The 21,864-nt window shown below is 37.8% G+C and overlaps 1 protein-coding gene across 1 annotated transcript; it reads right to left on the bottom strand.

The window, feature by feature from the left end:
• Positions 1-11,988: 11,988 nt before the first annotated feature.
• LOC113299031 (protein NLP6-like) lies at positions 11,989-17,352 on the bottom strand. The gene is made up of 5 exons (XM_026547960.1): positions 16,836-17,352; positions 14,943-15,502; positions 14,557-14,604; positions 13,442-14,351; positions 11,989-13,350 (listed from the first exon to the last, which is right to left on the bottom strand). The coding sequence occupies exons 1-5, from the start codon at positions 17,233-17,235 to the stop codon at positions 12,212-12,214; spliced, it is 3,057 nt and encodes a 1,018-aa protein (XP_026403745.1). The 5' UTR covers positions 17,236-17,352; the 3' UTR covers positions 11,989-12,211.
• Positions 17,353-21,864: the final 4,512 nt, after the last annotated feature.

Here is a 21,864-nt window from a genome sequence, read left to right as displayed (position 1 = left end):
AAATCAGTCTCAACCATCCATCTTAGCAGGTATAGACGGACGGCGTAGACGTAGATTCAAAGGGCCCATAGCATGTCAACACAATCACCGTGGGCCCTCTTACATACATGACTAATCGGTCAAGACCAACTATGGTTGGTCGTCTCGATTCGTGCGCCCAAACTAGGCATGGCCACGCGTTTTCAATTGCAAATCGATCTCGACCACTCAACTTTGCCGGACAAATTGAGTGGCTTAGATTATATCTTCACGGGACAGTGTGGTACAGACGTGTAGACTGGCCTGCCGACTGCATGCCTGACTGATCGGCCAAGACCGACAATGGTTGGTCGTATCGAAACGCGCGCCCAAAGTAGGCACGACGTGCGGTCTTCAATTCCTTTGCGGCATGGGGTTTTTGTCGCAAATCAATCTCAGCCGCTCCTCTTTTCCAGACAAATTGAGTGGCTTAGATCGCATCTCCATGGGACAGTGAGGTAAAGACACCTACACCAGCATGCCGTCTACACGCATGCCCAATCGGCCCTGCCAAAAACGTGTCTCATGCCTGGATTCGACCAAGCTAAAGGTTGGTGTTCGAGCACCTCCTAAACCCTAATCCGACGGTCGCAGATATGGGTCGCAAGCCATCTCGTCCGTCCAACTTCACCAGCCTGGACGGACAGCCTAAGACAGGAGTTAGGCGACCCGTGAGGTATCACCACAATCACCGTACACCACTCTTCCACACATAGTGATCGTCCAAGTCAAGGCTTACCTATACATCCTCCAAACGATCACTCGAAGATGGTTGGACGTGATGCTATGCTTAATCCGCGATTTACTCCATTAAGCCTTAAAACAGCGATGTTTCATACACGCTGAATATATTCGATGCGTTACATACATAGAAATGCACACGATATTTCATAAATATCGACTTCCTAAATAACTTAGTTATTTAACCTAGCATCACATGCTTTCTGTGGGTCCCACGATCTACACACTCGAGACATTAATCTTGTCACAAACCGGGGGATACATACTGGGGTATTGGTCTGGCGGTTTACAGCGTGCAGCGCACAACGCGCCATCACAAGAACGTGTCAGGAAGACATGGACGGTTAGTGATGATGGGAGAAGTGGGCAAGATTGATCGTGTGATACTAACACACGCAACTCCACTACTCCATCACTCCACTTTCTCCACTTCCCACGAGAGACGTGGGTAAGTCTCAATGACTTGTATAAATAGGTTCTCCTCCCTATTTCCAGAACAAGACAACAGAAACCAAGTGTTGATACAACCGTATCCAAACACCAGAACTGATAGCTAACATTCTGCAAGCCAGTTCAGCTTTATGATACAAGTCATACACAGCCAACACCTCCACAATATCAACACCTTCTTCGCTTCCCTCCCTAAGATCAACCCCATCTCCTTCACTTTGTGACCGAAGCAAGTCTGGAACGGCCATTTCTTGGTTTAGGACGGAGTTGTACAGATTGATTTCTCGAATCACAAGCACTCCCGTGCAGTGCAATTGTTTAGGGTTTAGATTCATTTCTCATCCACACACCCCAAATTACCAAAACCAGCAGAAATAGTTTTCACCCATAAACACCTACCAATTACGGGAACAAGTGTTCGAGATGGCTACGATCCCTCGATGAGTTATGAACTTCTTGAAAAGCTAGTCGAAAAGTGTCTAGGATTGAGCGATAAAAAGGCACAATGTGAGTTTATACGAGCTAACAAAGAGCCTGAGGAAGGTGATAAGTATAATGAGTTTGAGGAAGATCGCACGTATAAGAAGAAGTTGAAAAAGATCAAGCTCAAAACCTTGTTTGATGAGTTTTCAGGGACGAAAGATTTGGTTGCTCAAGAAAAGTTGGTGATGACAGAGGAGAAGATTAAGCACCATGTGACTGCTTATTTGTTATATCAACTAGGAACCATTTTCTTCCCCGACACTTCAGGTCACGTGGTAAATTCTCATTACCTCCAGCTATTGGACCCCCTGAATGAGGTGAACAACTACTGTTGGGGCATTGCGGTTCTTTCATTCGTTCAAGTGGAACTCAGAAAAGCTTCGAGGATTAAGAGTCCACTTCTAAACAATATATAAGTGAATGAATGTGTATTATTACTAATCATATTGCGAATGTATTATTTGTTGCCTCTTCTCATAGGTTTGGGTGTACGACCACTTCTCTAAACTGCTATTATCTCATACTCACACTCCTTGACCTTATGGGAAGCCTACAGCTGGTAAATATGAATTTTTGAACTCACAAGAAAAGAATAAGAAAAAAAGGTGTTGGAGTTGAGGGAGACATTAAATAAGTTAACAGTGGAAGATGTGGTTTTCCATCCTTACACCATTGCATCAGATGAAGACGAGGAGGATGTTGAGGTTATTTATTTCTCACCTGTTGCGGATTATAATGGACCGTTGTTTCATCCTGGAGGTTGTACAATGTATAATCCTCGAAGAGTATTAATACAACTTTCTTGTGTCCAAAGTGTCCCACAAGTGGAAAACTTCAACTTCAAGGTGAAGAAGCAGGGAACTAAGAACTCCGAGAAGAATTTCTCCCCCAAATACGATCCTGCTCCATCAGTGGACCACTGGAAGAACTTTGGTAATTATTTTGTTCCAGTCGAAGAGCTACAAGATACGTTTGATGAGCCAAATGCCGCTGAAGAGGGATATATGGAATGATATGAACATTTTTCTCATCCTAGTGTAATAAACAGTGTCCAACAAGCCTGTGCTGATGAAGCAAAAGCGAAGGAAGTGGAGAAAGAGGCTCAGAAAATTATGAAGCATACCCCTACGTGTGGTGATGAGGCCTTGATCTTGTGGAATTCGGCGGCAAGATATTTACTCTTATTTTTGTTTTTCAAAATGTTATAAAGTATTGAAAAATAATAGTTACTTATGTTTTTGATTGAGAAAAGGTGAAGGCAAGTGGTAAATTGTTGAAGAAAATGATGGCAAAAATCCGAAGTGGAGAGACGATGGACACTCGACAACAAACAAACCTCTACAACCAATGGACTAATGTTTTTAATCCCAACCTTGTCGATACAAGCCAGGTTGATCCAATCCAGACCATGTTGTTGAAGATGAGTCGCCGAGAAGGGGGAGGTTCAAGTCGGATGGTTGAACAACAAAGCAGTGGATATGACACTCCTAGTGACGAAGGACGACCTAAAGCTCCTAAACACAAGAGTAGAAAAGTTTCTCGTAGTGGTCGTGGTAAATGAGTGATTGAAACAATTAGTACTTTATTTCCTTATGTTTGGAAGACTTTTTTTATTGAGGATTTGGTAGTTTGTTTTCTAATGTTTGGAAGTCTTTTTTATTGCGGAAATGGTAGTTTGTTTTCTCATGTTTGTTTCCAACATTTAGATATGTGGATTAGTAAATGAATTTCATAATTTGGTTTTTAATTTGTGTTTTAAGGGATTAGTTCGGCTATTTGACTCATATGTGTTTCATTAAATTCAAAATTTTAAGAAACAATTAGGTAGTTTGGTTAGTAGATTAAATATCGTAAACAACTGAACTTGATGGTCCATAAGTTCGGTTTATTCGCAATTTTTTTAATCTAACCGAACTCAGCTACAAAAAAAATCAGAAGTTACAGAGTTGTGTTCGGTTACTTGCATACACCATCCTTAGTTCATAAACCATCCTTAGTGTAGTTTTAGTTCGGTTACCTGCAATTTTTTGGCAGGTAACCGAATAATACTCTGTAACTTTTGAATGTTTTTTGGTTGCTGAGTTCGGTTACCTTTGATTTACGGAACTAACCGAACTTAAGGACAGCGAAGTTCGGTTATATGTATAAAGTTTTCAAGTAACTGAACTCAGGAGTTCGGTTTTGTCGATGCATTTCTTTTGTAACCGAACTATCTATTTTGAAATTTGAATGACACAAATTTCAAGTAATGACTATTTTTATAGCCGTTATACACCTTAGTGGTATAAATATGTGTCTCATAGTTAACAAATTGTCTCAAAATATTCTAAAAATGGCAGCTACTGCTCCTAAATTTACTCTAGATGAAGATCTTTCTCTTTGCAGAAACTACATACTATACTATCCAAAGAGGGGTGAAGAACGAAGAATGAATGGTATTATGAGTCAAAGTTATTGGGGTAAATTCATGAGAAATTCTGCTCCGAAACAACAAACCCTCATAACTGTGATCATATAGCTTTGTTCATTCGATTTGGAAAGATTCAAGATAGAGTTGTGGAATTTATGGCTTTGTTTTGTATTGTAAGGCGGTATCGACTTAGGGGTGAAACATTCGATGAAATCATTTTAACAACAAAAAATGAATGGCGAAGATGGAAGAGAAAGAATTTCAAATATGAAGATCATGTCCGCATCCTCAAAGACTTTTTCATAACGCGTTTCGAATATTAAATGTCCTGTAAATAGTTCGTCCATGTCCTGTAATCTCATTTCCTAACCGAACTTTTGTCCTGCAATAGTTCGTGATGTCCTTTAATCTAAGTTCATTTCTATAAGCTGCATTTCAAAAAACACAAAAATATGACCAAATAACACAAAAATAAGACCAAATTCCAAAAAACACAATCTTTCATTCTTATGTTGATGTTCAAAGCATACTTAGTTTAACTAATGGTACATTTAATCATCCTCAAGGGAAATTGAACCTTCGTGTATAATTTTGTCTGATTCCTTCAAAGCTTTCCACATCTCCATGTTATGTTCATACATAATGCACCAACCCAATATTCTGTCGGGGTTAAATCCATGCCAATAAGAGTGGCCGCATATCGGAGGCAATGGACAATTGTCTTCTAACCGGAGGCCTACAAAATGGTTGTTGTTTATCAACGCAATCACCACTCTCCTACGTCTAAGTTGCTCGACACAAATGGTTGTCTTCGGAGTGTATGTGAAACTAACACCTTTTGAGAAATAGTGAACCACGCAATTGAATGCGTCGGCGATTAAGTGCCCACATATCGGCATGCCCATCCAATGATCCCTTGTGATTGGATTGGCCCCGTGGAGACGGATTTGGTACCTAACAAATTGCATATTGAGACTAGCATCCCCATCGGACAACATTGTCTTGTAAAATTCCGGTTTCTCCTTTAGCTTCATCAACAAACTTTGACGGACATAAGTGATTTGATTATAGCTTGGCACCTTGGGTGAAAGGCCTTAGTTGTTGTACGACAACGTAGAAACCGCAATGACCATCCGGAGGGACGTCATGGGTGGATATGACGTAATCTCTAATGTAAGGAGGTAGCTCTTCCAAGAACCTTTTATCACCAAGAGGTGGTGTCTCATCAATTGGAGCCTTTAGCTTCACGTCTTGTTGAATTGGTTGGCTCGGTTCCGACAGAGTAGGTTGGGTTGGTGGAGAGTGTAACATCGGTTCTTTTTTCTTCATATCCCGTTCACTTATCTCGCCCTTTTCCATAATATTCCTAGCCCTTTTCTTAAAATCTTCTTGGTACTTCGCCGCGGTATGCTCATACCCCGAAGGATCTCTAGTAAAAGGGGTCATTTCTCTTTTCCTCTTAGCCAACACCTTTGCATATTCTCTAACTTGTTTTTTGGTTTCTTTGGTTCTTGGCCTACCTTTGCCCTTGCCTTTATTCGGTTCTTGCACGTTATCCGAAGTGTGCGGATAAACGATTGGTCGCATGTCATCCCAAAAGATTTGCCTTTCGAGTTTGTTCATGTTCTGGTACATCTCGATCACGATTCTTCCCATTTCTTTATCACCAAAATCTTCTCCGACATCACCCTTTGGAGGAGGGACAAAACTTAATTGTTTCCAATGTGGATCTATATCGCTTAAAGGGATTATGCCATGTTCATACTTAGATATCATATGGCGACAAGGGAGTCCCATAGACTTCATCATGTTGTAAACACACACACCTCGTCCGGCTTGGTTCCCCATATGTCGATCAAATTCACCTCAACCATTAACCTCTTAATGCAAGCATGTGAAACATTATAGTGGAGTCCCTTGAAAAACCGAAGGTCCGCCATTTTGTTGATGTTACCACCTTTGTATACAAGCTTTTTGTATTTCATGATGCGGAACTTCTTTTTAATTCTCTCAATATCGCGGTTGAAGTAACTCTCCATTGCGTTAAACACAACCACAAAATTATAGACACATCCAAAGGGATTTTTCTTCAACCGGTGGTGAGCCGATTCTACCAAACTTGTCGTTTGATTCTCAAAGTGTTTATAGTTGTTGATAAAAGCATAAACGAAGCGCTCTTTGTGCGGTTCCAACCATTGCTCCACCACATATGTTATTATATCCTCCGGATATTCGGGGCTAGACCAATGTTCTCTAAATTCGAAAAGATTTAGATAATACTCTTCTTCGGTGAGAGACCAAGTCAATGCCTCCCATTCCCCGGAGAAGGCAACCCATTTAGTGTGATTTATGGTATATTGTTTGTCGAATGCCTCTTTTGCATCCGCTTGTTCATCTTCCGGTAGCTTACTAATCTCTTCCAATCCTTTCCTCTTAGGTGGACAAAGTTGAGGATTGCACCTATTCATCACATTGCACCATATATGAAATGTACAAAGCATATTATGTGCCAATGGGAAGACTTTCTCTATTGCGTTCATCAATGCTACTTCATTGTCCTTCACGATAACCTCGGGGATATCATCATCTCGGTAGATCACCTTCACTTGTTGTAGCGCCCAAGTGTAACTTGGTTCTTGCTCGTCCTTTAGAAAACAAAAGGCAACGGTAAATGGTGACTTCGTCTTCCTACGAACAACAATGTTCAAAAATGGCATCTCGTATTTGTTTGTTTTGTAAGTGCAATCCATTATAAGAACTTCATGGAAGGATTGAGACAATTGAACACTCTTCGGATGAGCAATGAAGAGATGAGTTATTTCTTCTTCCGGACCAACCTTCTTTTGAACCGCGTAGCCTTTCTCTTGAGCCAAAAAAAAAAATTGTTGCATTACTTGTCTATCCTTCCATTCATTCCTTTTAATTGTCTCAATTGCATTGTAAATGGTGGACAAAGATGATACGTTATCCGAGTTATCTTCCTTTAATAAGCGAAGCATAACGGTAGGTGGAATGCTCATTTTCCTATACTTAGCAATTTTTTCCATTTCTTGAGGAGTGAGCCTTGCGTCCATTGCATGTCCTTCAAGATCTTCCTGATGAGGGTGGTTATGACGACCTACCACCTTATCTATAGCTAGAAACCATTTCTTCGTTAATTTGCTCTTGCTAAATACTAGCTTGAACGGGCATTTAATTTTCTTTGAGAATGTTGTGTTCTTCCTCGTCGTCTTTCCTTTATACTCATAACCCTTCCTCTTGTGACTAACATCGGGATATCCACTTCTCCCACAAACCATTTCAAAACGAGTTTGGCTTTCTTTTCCATTTAAAACTGAGACGCATTTGACTCTCTTAGCATGTTCTCTATCCCAATTCTTCGCATCAATAGGTAAGTCAAATACCAACTCATTAGCATAGTGATGAGATGTATCTTCGAACAACATATCAACCGGAGAAGGTTGATCATCCATTGGTATAGGTTGGCATTCCATCTACAAGAAATGTAACAACATCAATTGGAATTACATTAGAGTTCGGTTACTTGTAAATTTTATCACAATAACCGAACCCAAGGTTCGGTTCATAAAGCAAAGTTGACATGTAACCAACAAATAACAAATAAACAGTTCGGTTACTTCCTATTTTATCTAGGTAACCGAATAGAACCCTGGAACTTCAAATTTTGTTTGTTTGTTAAGTTCGAATGTTTATGTTGTTGTTTCGAGTTTGCGAAACAACCGAACTTAATACACTTAGTATACACTTATATTATGTAAAGTTCGGTTAGCTAGTTCGTAAACATGCAGTTTGCGAAACAACCGAACTTTGTACACTAAGTTAACTCTTATTCGTACGTAAGTTCGGTTAGTTATTGGTTAATTGGTTGCGAACCAACCGAACTTTGTACACTAAGTTAGATCTAATTTTTACGTAAAGTTCGGTTTGTTAATTAGTTACGAACCAACCAAACATAACGCTGGTAATCCTAGAAACTTCCATTAATAGAAAGTTCGGTAACCTGCGTGTTTGGACCAAGTAACCGAACTGCACTTTCAGATGAGTTCGGTTACCTGTTCTTCACACGATGGAACCGAACTACACCTTCAGAAGAGTTCGGTTACATGTTCTTCACTCCCAAATCCATTTGAAAAAATTACATTTTTAGGAAAGTTTGGACCAATTCAACATACATTATCTAAGTTTGGAGCATACCTGGACACCTAAATACTCTTCCTCCGGTTGTGGCTGATAAAATCCATCATATTCATCTTGAGATTGAGTTTGGGGAAGAATAGAATCACCATCTAATAAATAACTCATATCCGGATCATTGTAAAGATTAACAAATACTCTAGAAGAGGATGGAGATGAAGAATCAGATGAGTTTTCATCACTTGAATACCCAAACTTAGTGAATTGGAAAAAAAAATATTTTCCATGTTTTTCTCCTTCATCTTCTCTAACTTTACTCTCTCAATAATTCTACTCCTCTAATAAAAAAACTCATCTTTTAATTTAATCTCACTAATTATATTTAACTAAATTATTTCACTAATCATAACCTAAAATTAATTATGAGGGTAGTTTAGGTATTAATATAAAATCTAGATATGGGGTGACCTAGATTTACTTCTATTGTCTTTACCCAAAATAAAACTATGATCCCAAAAAACGGTGATGCCCAAAAAATCGCTCATTTATAACCACACAAAATGCATCTCTCCTACAGAAAATGCTAGAATTAAGTAGATGTTGGATTATAACATGATAACGCCTAATTTTGCTTTTTTGGCACTCAGAGGAATCATGTAATAGTATTTTTTCAGCGCCAGGCCACCTCAAAAAAATAAACAATCATAGAGAGGCTTTTTTTTTTTTTTTTTTGCAAGTTTCTTATTAACCTTTGAAATCTTCAAATAGTCCAATTTGACTCAATTTTATGGTTCCTTATTTTCCCCTAGCCTTACTATCTATGATTCTATAACTTTGTATTTGTGAACAAGAAACACGTCATATTTTATCTAGCGTTTTTAGGGGCCACTCAAAAGGAATTAGGGGCCAACAATAAAACAAAAAAGGTCACCCAATCCTAAATTGTGTTCACCCCTTATCTCCCATATTTCGTAATGACAAAATTACCCTTCGATATTCGGTAGTTTGAGCAGGATTCGGGTGATAAAAAAATTTGAGGGATTTTTTTTTGTTGCTTTTTCGAACTTTGGTACAACCATAATCGGTAGTAAAGTGTGTTACTTTAACTTCCGAATGTATATTGGTCCCAAAATGAGATTTTTCCAAAATCCTTTAATTTTCGACTTTGGTACAACCATAATCGGTAGTAAAGTGTGTTACTTTAACTTCCGAATGTATATTTGCCCCAAAATGATATTTTGCCAAAATCCTTAAATTTTCGAACTTTGGTACAACCATAATCGGTAGTAAATTGTGTTACTTTAGCCTCCGAATATTTTCATTTTTTGAATCTTAGTACTACCATAAATCGGTAGTAAATTTAACTTCCGAATGTATATTGTCCCCAAAATGAGATTTTGCCAAAATCCTAAAATTTTCAAACTTTGGTACTACCATAATCGGTAGTAAAGTGTGTTACTTTAACCTCCGAATATACTAAATTTTCGAATTTTAGCACTACCATAATCGGTAGTAAATTTAACTTCCGAACGTATATTGGCCCCAAAATGAGATTTTGCCAAAATCCTAAAACTTTCGAACTTTGGTACTACCATAATCGGTAGTAAAGTGTGTTACTTTAACCTCCGAATATACTCAATTTTCGAAATTTTAGCACTACCATAATCGGTAGTAAATTTGATTTCCGAATGTATATTGGCCCCAAAATGTGATTTTGCAAAATCTTAAAATTTTCGAATTTTGGTACTACCATAATCGGTAGTAAAGTGTGTTACTTTAACCTCCGAATATATTCAATTTTCGAATATTAGTACTACCATAATCGGTAGTAAATTTGACTTCCGAATGTATATTGGCCCCAAAATATGATTTTGCCAAAATCCTAAAATTTTCGAACTTTGGTACTACCATAATCGGTAGTAAAGTGTGTTACTTTAACCTCCGAATATACTAAATTTTCGAATTTTAGTACTACCATAATCGGAAGTGAATTGTGTTAATAAGTGATGCTTATTATCTGCCGATTGTGTTCATGGCCTCAAATTCAAATTTTCAAAACTTAACAAAAGTTTCAAAATTTTCTACTTTCACAATCGGTAGTTAATGGTGTTCATTATCTATCGATTGTGCGTAACTTTTTGTACATAGAAATTTAATTTTTAGAATCAAGAATAATCGGTAGATATCGATCAATTTACCTACCGATTATGGTTGATGTTCTTAAGAAACGAAGAACATCAACCATAATCGGTAGGTAAAGTAGATTATTATCTACCGATTATGTTTCTGCTAGTGTAAATCCAAGAACATCAACCATACTCGGTAGGTAAAATAGATAGTTATCTACCGATTATGTTTCTGCTACTGTAAATCCAAGAAAATTTTCGAATCAAAATTTTGATTTCAAGTAATCAAATCCTAATTTTGAATCACAACTACTATCATCTATTCGTTTTGTTTGTTGAACTCCTTTTTTTTTATGTTCTAAGTTTCAACTTTAAGGTTAATGAATTTTGGGTTTTAATTTTAAACAATCAATCATAACATTTGTTTGATCGATGATCTTTGTTTTCAATCAAAATTAAAATGATGGAAAAAAATTTCAATGGGTGGGAAAGAGAAGAAGAAGTGGAATGATATGATTATGAAAATAAAGGATATAGGTTTAGATTTAGTATAAAGGTGAAGGACAATATAGACAATGTTTTATTTTTAAGACATCCCTTAACCTCCTTCAATGGATGGGAATAAAAAGGTGTCCTCTAATTCCTTTTGAATGGCCCCTAAAAACGCCAGGATATTTTAATGTAGGAGACATAATAATTAAAGATTCGAAGTAAGCATCCCATCCACCTACAACAACTGTTCGGTGCTAGCAGTAATGTGTCAGGTTTCTAAGACAATTTTGCCTAATAGTACTAATGAGTGTTCTTGCCTATATGACAAACAAAAAAGAAATGACAGAGAGTCAGGAGGGCTAGCTCTGATGCTTTCTGATCGTACAGGAAAAATCTCGGAGGCAAGATGGAGATGCTTTGAAGCAAGGAATGAGGAAGAACTAGAGGATGCAGCCGCTTCCATGACAATCCAGTGGGCACAACAACTAAACCATCCCCGAGTTGAAGTTGAGAGTGACAATGTGAAAGTCCTTGAAGCTGTTAGATGTCAATTACAGACGGTGAAAAGAGATAAAACAAGGTTGTATGCAGGCAACAAAAGGAACTTCTTATTATGTACTAGGAATTTAACGGAACTCAGTCATGTTCCGAAGTCCGAAAACTATTTGGCAGTACTTCTAGCCACGATGTGTGTGGAACAAAATGTGTGTAAGCAGTGGAAGGAACCACTTATCAACTCTTTCTTGGTTCGTTTTCTTCAGGAAGGTGATAACTCAAGCTGTATTTTGTAACCCCAGGGATGGCCCTGGTTTATTTATTAAAAAAAAAAAAGAAACAAAAAAGAAAGAACATTCGAAACTGAAACATTTTACATTTCTTGAAGCAAACTAGAAGGGAAGATTCTGTAAAGAGCAAATTTTATCCTAGAAAGCTTATTTGGCAATGACACAGTTCTAAACAAGTTATGACTTGGACTCATTCTTGATCAGGGACTAATCAGAAGAAGAAACATTATATCAATTCCACCAAGTCAGCTGCATAAATTACTGGAGTTTACCTGCTATGAACTAGACACTTTTTCTAGGAGGACATGAAAATGTTTAAGACAGGATATACAGTTAAAGCAAAATAGTAGTTTCAACTAATAAGCAAATTTAGCATATAGAGAGACAAGTCACAAATCCATCTAAAACCCAGAGTGGATATTTTACAACATGCCGCAGGCTCTCAAAACCAAAAATCTACAATTTACCTGCCAAGTATCTAATACTAACAAGAATGATATTACAAAAGCACTACAAACTCTACCTTGCTACTTTACAGTTTGCTTCCTCTTTCATTCGCCAGAGCTCTCACATGAACTTCCCAGGTTGGCAATCATGTCATGAACAAGCAATCTTATCATGTGCTTTCCTGATGATCTTGAGATTTCTAAACATTCTTGCAAGTCAGCATCACAAGCTAATACAACCCACTCTTGATCATCATCCAAATACTTGATCTCGAATGTGCCCACCTCCAATTTCAACCTCTTCGCTACTTCCTCCTTTAATTCGATCAAACTAGACGTTAACAAGAGACGAAATCTAATAATATCGTCTCTATAAGTAGCCTTAATAGTTATTGTTCGCACGTCCTGGGTAGCTGTTACATGGGGCATCGTGCGCGGAGGAGCCATTTCTTGGTATGTGGTTTGGTCAAGAACTGGAGGGTTTATCCAAGAAGAATCAGGAACTTGATCATCTAAACCACTCTCCACCTCAACAGCTAAACTACAGAGATTACTCAAATCTTTTGAGCTTCCTGCATCTTCGACCAACATTCCTCCCAATGGTTGTGGTAATTGTTGTTGTGTTGCAATTAGAGCATCCGGTATCGAAAAGGCAGCAGTTAGATTTAGCTCCCCATTCTGAGGGAAAACAACATTCAGGGAATTGCCGATATTTAGACCTTGCTCTTGGTTGGAATGGACTACGAAATCGTTCAGTGGAGGGATTTCATTTGCAGGACTACTTTGGCTTGAACCATGAGAAGCAGGGTTTCCTGTGCTGCCATCTGCCGAACCACTTCTTGATTTCGACCCATTTGGGCCCTTACGGAACTTTGAATGGGATCCATTTTGTTCACGATTAATTTCTTGGTGAGATAACAATACTCCTTGGTTCCCTGTCTCACCACGGAAAGTACTTTGAAGTGTCATTTGTGTTGGTGATTGATTCTCTTTCGATCCTTGGAATTCTGATTGTTGTTCTTTAGGTCCCTCTAAGCTGACAGGCCAAGAAATTGAACCAACTGCAACAGAAAGAGGAGTACTTGTTGAAAGAGATGTCAGGTTAAATGTTCCTTCACCACCTTCAACAGATTCAATCACACGCTTCAGCTTAGAGAGAGAGCGATTAACTTTGTTGATTTTGCGTGATGGCCACCTCGATATTCCATGCTGCCTACATATGCGTTTCATCGTTGTTGGGCAAACTACAATAATCATGAGTCTTGTTAAGAAAATATTACTTATATCATTCCATGCAAGGTCTAACCATAAGATAGAATAAATTTACAAGCTTACCTCCAAGGCTCTTCGCAGCATCTTTGAGACTCCCAGCAAAGTATTGTTGCAGAACTTCTAAACTAATAGACTTCTCAGTTTTTCCGCGCCTTCTCTCTGTTGGTTTCTTTGTTCCTTTGTTTCCGGGGACAGACACACTAGCATTGCTACCATCAACACCAGCGCAATTCTCCCCATTACTTAGACCATCATACGGAGCCATGAGCTTCCTCTTGGACAAACCATTTGGTAAGCTATCAGAGCCTCGGGGAGATATTCCACACAAGACTTCAGAGTTTAGAACACCTTTCTCTCCCATTACAGGTTCAACGATTTCAATAAATCTTTTCTCGTCTTCCACATCATGTTCAGTAGCAACCCTCAGACTCCTAAAATGTTCCTTCATAGAGGTCATGATGGAAGACAACAAATCCTGTTGTTCACCATCATCTGTGATGCTAGGTGGAAGAAAGAACTCTAAAATATAATCATCACTACCAGTGTGACTACTACGTAAGCAAATAGCATAACAGCTCATTAACCCAAACATTAGAGAATAATGTACCAAAGGGTATTCAGTTTTACTAAACTGAGTAATATCACGAGAGAAACATGAACTATGGGATGCAAACGCTCTTCCAGCCACCCCTTGCCCTTTCTGCAAGTGATGCTCGGCACAAGCATCTCTAAAACCCCACATATGAGCATCCACAACATAAAACGCTACATCAGTTGTCGACATGCAGACTTGCCCTACACAGCTTCCATCAAAGCTTGAACAACTCTTCTTCACACCACCACCATCTGCTAGAACACTGCGATGTCTACAAGGGACCCAAGTCTGAGCCAAAGGCAACTTATGTGCTTCACATACCACATTTAATATCTCTAAAATTTCAGCAAGTGCAAGCTGCCGACCTTCATTGCATATCTGGTTATGACAAGGAAAAGATAGTAAATATGAGATGGAATAACAATAACTTGAAGATAAATTTCGACTGACCTCTTTGGTTGATAAGTAAAAACGAAAATGCAACTTAAACGGAGAAGAATTCACAACAAAGAATAGAAATAGAGTGAAAATAGACATCAAAGGCTAATGATTACACTTAATTTTTCATTAAATCGTAACTCACCTGCAAATTAGGATTGTCCAGAATGTCAGAACTTTTCAGGTTTACTGCCTGCACGTAAACTGAAAGTACGTTAAGTGACAAGTAGTAAAAATAATTATCAATATAAAAATTCAGGTAGCACCATGACGACAACTTAAAAACCAACATACCATGGATCATTTCCTATTGACAAGACCACTATTTCTCTTTTCGTTACTATTCTTTTCATAATTTCAAGTGATGTTTCTTTTCAAAAAAGAATCCTAACATGGTGACAACTACTAACTACTAACAACTAACAATCATGAAGAAATAAATGGTCATTTACTGACTGGTCTGAAATAAACAACAGAACCAGAACTCCAAAGAGAAGTTGATGCAAAATCAAAGACCACGAATTCACCAACCTGAAGAGCTTTACAGACTTTATCAACCTCAGGAGCATAATTAACCTTCTGAGATGTCAGTATGAGTTCAATCACAGCAACACAAGACTGGCCAGAAGGTTCAAAAACTGGCAGAGCTAGTGTCCCCCGGACATTATAATTCAAAGCATGAATAAGCCGTGGATACTCATTCTTGCTGTAATATTGCACATTTGGAGTCCATTCAGGCAATTTTTGCCGGAAAACACGGCCAGGAAGACCCATGTTACCGTCATTCTCTTCATCCACGGAAAACATATACATGAGAGAAACTGTTCTGTAATTAAGAAGACCATTGCTGTGTGGATCAAGAACAAAAGGTTGACCAGAAGTTGTAAGTACGTATCGGTCCCCATTTTTTATGGGTGCCCAAACTTGAGCCAGAACAGTTTGCTCTGTTGATTCCTTGAAGTATCGAAGTGCTTGTGTTATCCTCTCTTTGATCACACAAGATAAATCTTGACTCTCTGCTGGCACCACTCTAGTTGGTGGAAGACACACTTTTTCATCCTCAGTTCTGACAGTCATAGATTCAGGAATACCTGGATATCATGAGAATTCTTAGGTATGAGCAAGTAAAATGAATTGAGATACCAAAAAGGCCAGAGCTGAATGGGTTTCCACTGAGATTTGGTGATACAAAGTGATAAAAAACTAAAACAAAACTACTACCACCAAAGTAAAGGTCAATAAATCACATAAAAATGGATGTGAAAACATTCTGAGTGATTGAACTGTTAATAGTACCACATTAATAGATCAACCATTAACAGTTAACAATTCAGTTGGTGAGATTATAAAATTGGCAAACATATCCACAGCTTCATCCACACCTATGACACACTTAGAAAATGCATTGTTGTTGATGTTTGGTGCTTTACAGCAACGGTTTTAATAGGATAATTTGAGTATTTATGCTGTTTTTGGGAAATGCTATGACTGTTTCTATATCAGCCATCAGAACATATAAACACAGAAGATCGTCACAGAAATATAAAATGTTGATTATTCCAAAACCTCGTCCATTATTTTGTGTTACGAAAAAGCTGACCAAAAAACGTCACTACGGCTGAATAGTGTTTTAAATGATGAGTTCTGTGATCAATATAATCAACCGAAAGCCAATTTTTTTGCAAACTGTTGCAAAAATACTAGAAGTCCAACCAAACCATGAGAAGTGTTGACTACTGTATGGTGCAACTTGAAGCCATATATGAAAAACCTTAAAAAAACCTGTCCATGTTTTGTAGGGAAAATCAAAAGCAAAGCAGCCTATTTCAGTCATTTCTCCTTACTATTCAGATTTGTATGTTTTAATCTCTTTCTTTCTTTCTTAATTATGCTCAATTACTCTACTCTTCCATCCCAACCAAATCTTCAATTCTTAGCATCAAAAAATGAACAGAAGGCTGAAAATCATGGGGACACTAAGCAAACTAGTTCTAGAAACAGCAACCAAATTACCTATTAAGAAATAGAGAGACTAAATAGAACAGTAACAGTAATTAAAGTCTGAACCAAAAAGAGAATCCAACTCAAAAGAAGCATACTCCACTAGCATCCACCGAATAAAGATCAACTTTTGGATAAAAAGAAAATTACCAAAAACACCCAAAGACCTTGAGTCGCTAGGTCAGTAATCAAAGACCCTTTTTTTTCCAGTAATATCAATTTCAAAAGAAAAGAAGAACAAATTCAGAGAAACTAAATTAAGTAAATGAAACAAAAATCAACGATAAAACAGTAATAGTAGCTCAAACTTCCCTCGAGCACAAAAAAACAGCAATCAACTTGTACCCAAATGCGAATTTATGATAGTAATACACCAATTCTAGAAACCAAAAAGAGCTGAAATTGGAGTTGGATCAAACTTACGGGAAATAAGTTTAGGATAATCAGAGATACGAATACTAGCACCAGAAGTCGCAAGAGACGAAAATCCATTTAAAGCACTACCAAATTTATCATCATCACCATCAGAGAAAACCCATAGGGGAGAAGAAGGTTGTTGTTGCTGTTGTTCTAAAGAAGGAACATTCACAAGCTGCTGCTGCTGCTGCTGTTGATTTTGATTTTGTGAAGAAGTAGAAGAGAAAATAGAAAGAAAAAAAGGAGAAGAAGGACGAGGACAAAATGAGGTTTGATCAAAAGGCCACGAAGATGAATCAAAATCAAGATCAAGATCCATTAATGAATCTTTATCGACTGATGATTTGTCGGTAGATGATTTTGGTATGAAACTCGTCTGGTTTTCTTCTTCTTCTGGTTCAGACATTTTCTTATTTTAGTTTTCTGTGTTGTTTGTTTGAGAGTCAAGAGAGAGAGATAGGAAACAAGTTAATGGAAGTGAAGTCTGTCTCCGATTCCATAGAGAGAGAATCTATTTTTTTCTTTTTTTTGTTGTTGTCGTCAGACTTTACAAGTTGCAGGTAAAAGTAGGGGTGCACGTAACCTACCATACCCGCCAACCCTACCCTACCCGCCAGTTTTTTAACCGTATCCTATCCTATCCACTATTTGGCGGGTAGGGTGGCGGGTAAAGATTTTCTTAACCGCCAGTAAACGGGTAGGGTGGCGGGTATAGGCCATATCCTACCCACTCTACCTAGGGGTGCACATATCCTACTCCTACCCGCCAACCCTATCTTACCCGCCAGTGTTTTAACCGTATCCTACCCTATCCATTATTTGGTGGATAGGGTGGCGGGTAAAGATTTTCTTAACCGCCAGTAAACGGGTAGGGTGGCGGGTATAGGCCATATCCTACCCACCCTACCCGTTGTGCAGCCCTAGGTAAAAGTGATTTTTTTTTTGCTAAGTGACCCCAAGTACGCTAAGAACAACACATCAGCCGTCCGGAAGTAAAGTAAGAATAAGGAGGGTTGGGCCAGATTTGACTGCTAGATTAGCCAAAACAAAGTTGTAAATCTTTCTCAAAGTGTTTTCTATTCTTTAACACTACTTCTCTTTAGATATATCTCGCATGTGAATCAGTAGCGAGATAATTTCATTGAATGGTTTCGCGCAGTCAAAATCACCTTTTTGCGGAATGGTTCAGTACATGATAGAATATTTCAAGGTATCTGCGCTGAATGGAAATGTGAAACACCTCTGCGCTGAACCATTCAACGATAACATAGTTTGACCTTTTTTTTCTCTTACACCTAGTTTACACCATCAGTAATTAAATGTTTATTAATCATGTTTTCTCACACTCCTGTTACACCACCAACGGCTGTGTTTTCAAATTTTGAATTTTTAAGTGTTTGACAATTTGTTCCAACGGTTGTTTGTTTCAAAATTTGAAAATTTACCAAACTAAGGAATTCTTTTATTACATTGTAAAACAAGGTTACAATGTTTTCTGAAGAAATTAAAAAGTACATTAAAATTAAAAAGTTCATTGAAATTAAAATTCTACTTCTAAATTAACTTTTAAAAATTAAAAAGTATATTGAAATTAAAATTCTGCTTATAAATAACTTAAATGATTACTAATAAATCATTTTAATTTAGGGGATAGGATCAAGGTCATTACGGATCAAAATCTCGTTCTTCCATTTTTTGTAGAGAGGTTTCTCCCAATTCTCAACTTCACTCATATTTTGGCATAGGATCTTCAAGTCAGCTTCTCTTTGTTGGGTTTGTGACAATATTGTAGAGTTTTTGTGTGCTTCTTAAGGTACTCTTCCTCTGTTTCATACTTGGAAACCCTTTGTGCTTGCGATTTTTCAAGAAGTTCGATGAGCTTATCCATTTTGTCATCTGCTCTCTGCGATGCTTTAGCCTCATGAGCCCTTCGTTTGGAAGAATCTCTCCATGCACCTCTAACATCATCTGTTTGATCGAAAGAATGTCTTCTACGTGATATGTCCGAGGTTTCAGAACCAGGGGTTGATGGTGAGCTCCAAAACATTTATGTATCCTCCAAATCTCCATCCACACTTACTGGAGCGGAAGTACCATCTTCAGTGTCTTGAGTAGGTTGAGTGTTTTGAGTAAGTCCATCATCATTATTCACCTCCGGATTGTAGTCTGGTTGATAGATCTTCAGGAGCTGGAAAACCGATTCATGACTCCAAGGTTCCTTAACTTCTGCTTCATAATTCTGTTTTCCTTCGCGGTATTGCAATGACTTTTTGTACCTGTTTCCACCACTAGGTCATCTTTTATCAAACTCCTTCATAATTCTCTTCCAAAATTCTTTACTTTTTTGATCTTTTCCTTTAGTCGGATCGTTGCTTACTATAATCCAAGCGGTAATTAGTGCATCATCCTCTTTTGGTTGAAAGTGCGATATGTTTTGTATGAACAAAATTGTATTAGGTGCAGAACAACAACAACAACAACAACAAAATCAATGAAGAAGAGAATCAATTGATTTTGGTGTGAGAGATGAAGGAGAAGTAGTTCTCTATTTATAGGGTTGCCTGAAAATATAGTTGTTGATATTTCAAACGGCTAGTAAATCAGACTCGTTGAGATTAACTGTCATTTTTGATCTGACGGCCTAAATTAGCAGACGCGGAATGGCATAGCGCATTTGCGCTGTTTGGTTACGCGCCGCATGTCCAGTGGTTGAGAATAACGGTTATATTCTGATCTGACGGCTAGTAGAGATATGTGTTGAATGGTTCAGCGCAGCCCAAAGGGCCAGTAAACTCACTGGATTCCGTTTAGTTCTCCTCCCTTTATTTAAACTCAACATACCCACCCCAAACTTGTGAAATTTCATCATTTTCTTCTTCATCTACATTCTCAATTCAAGCATGGATGGATTTGTTGGATACTCAATTGCCAAAGACAACGACTTGGTGAGAAGTTTTTGCAAAATTCGCGCCACAAATCTTTTAGAGACGTCTCAAATACGCAACAATTTTTGGGAACAAGTTCTTGAAGAATTTGTGAGAATCAATGGTAATGCTAATGAAAGAAGCCGAGGAAGCCTTAAGAGTGGTTACATTCATCAAGTGTTATTGCAAGGTGTTTGTAACTTTATTGAGGGCGTCAAATGGTAATTGTGAAGATGCATTGGTTATATACTAAGCGGATCAAGGAATGTCATTTATTCATGCCACCGCTTTGGAGATATTTGGTGGAGCTCAAAGTTGAGTTCAATGAAGTATATGCATGAAGAAGTATTATGAAGTTCTAGTTAAATATGTAATGTAATTGTAAACGTACTTAAATGAAAAAAAGAATATTGTCGAGTTATTACAAGAACTAATTAAAATTTCTAGGTAATGAAAACGTGTTTGAATGAAAAACAAGTATTATAGTTAAATAAAGTACTGAATATGAAATTTACTCTGCACTCTCATAAAATGGTCTATCTCCTTTATATTCATAGTGATCTTCATCTATCCATGTCGGTTGTACCCTCATGAACTTCCGGTAACGCATCATCCATCACAATGTTCGGAATATCATCATCTCTCAAACCATCTCCTTGTCGTTGCCAAATGTGTGTAGTGAATTCTTGGCGAAGTTCCGCACAACACGCAGGGTTGTACAATACATGAGGAGTTAGCCTTGTGTTTCATTGAGTTGGCGGTTAAGGTTCTCGTCCCGTGATCCTCCCCCATTCCTCATCCCAATATTCCATCTCAACAAACATATTGTGCATTATCAAGCACCCCCTCATAATTGCCTTCATGTTCGATTTTTTATAATAACAACATGTGTTAGAGCATTGCTCGGTCGAACTCACAAGTTTTTCTATATCAAGCTTGTTATCAAATTTGGTTGTCAAAACTATATCTTGATTTATAGTCTACAATTAGTTAAGTCTCGGTCTAGGATAGTGGAGTTGAGAGATGAGCCAGTCATCATTTGCTTTACCGTCTGAAGGCGAAGATCAACCGAAGCTTTTGGAGAACTTCATCGGCAAAAGGTAAGTGAAGACTTAACCACATATTTCTCAAGTTATATTCACTTTTCTATCCTTGAGATGATTGTCGCATAACTAATTAGACTAGCTTGCATTGACAAGAATTTCGAGTCGAGAACTAATTATTTTGTTTACGAATTTCTCGAAATATAATGACTAAGCTTAATGAACATTTATTCATACTTGACTAATTTCAATGGAGAACAATTTATTGTTCGGAACTAAATCAAGATTCAAGTTTATCGTTCAAAAATAGCCTGGAACATTGATATGTATCATTGCTGTTATTCAGGAATGTTTTCAATTGATTTAGATAAATATATAACTACTGTAATCGGAATACAAGACAACGTTATCAGTCTTACAAATTGAGAAACTGTTATATGTCTGAAGACGTAATACATGTATTCGTACACGTAACAGAGTGGTTATATATCGACTTTCAGATTTGTGTGATAAGCATACTCGTATGCATATCATGAGAAAATCTAATTGTTTCGTGATCCGGTTAGGTATGTATATTCGTATACAAACCATTTTGGAACTGTGGTGAGGGAACCAGATTTAAAGACCAGACCGGTATGCGAGCCGATACATGTCTACGTTCTAGAACCAGTTTAGTACCCAAATCGGTATGCAAACTGAAATGTTATGTGAACTCCGGAACCGGTAAAAGTCTTTAGTTTGAAAACCGCTACGTGAACTGAAAAGTTGTGCAGACTACGGAACTTTGAGTTGATTTAAAGTTTGCAAACCGGTACGTGAACTGAGAAGTTCCGTAGACTCCGGAATTCGGTAATTGTTATAAGTTTATGAAAAAGTGGGGGTCTAACAACCACACCTAATATTTCGATGAGAAATTTGTATGGACTAACTCCAATATACTTTCTAGAGAATCAACTAGACAGTCTGACTCAATCTAGGTAAAAATATATCGAGGAGTTAATATCTCTTCTCTTGATTTGATTTTTACTCAAGCAAATAGAAATTTGCGAGTCTTTATCAAATACAAGG

This window comes from Papaver somniferum, chromosome 7 (genome assembly GCF_003573695.1).
Source record: "Papaver somniferum cultivar HN1 chromosome 7, ASM357369v1, whole genome shotgun sequence".
NCBI classification, from domain to species: domain Eukaryota; kingdom Viridiplantae; phylum Streptophyta; class Magnoliopsida; order Ranunculales; family Papaveraceae; genus Papaver; species Papaver somniferum.
Note: the sequence above shows the minus strand (reverse complement) of the source record. Positions and strands in the feature narration are given on the sequence as shown.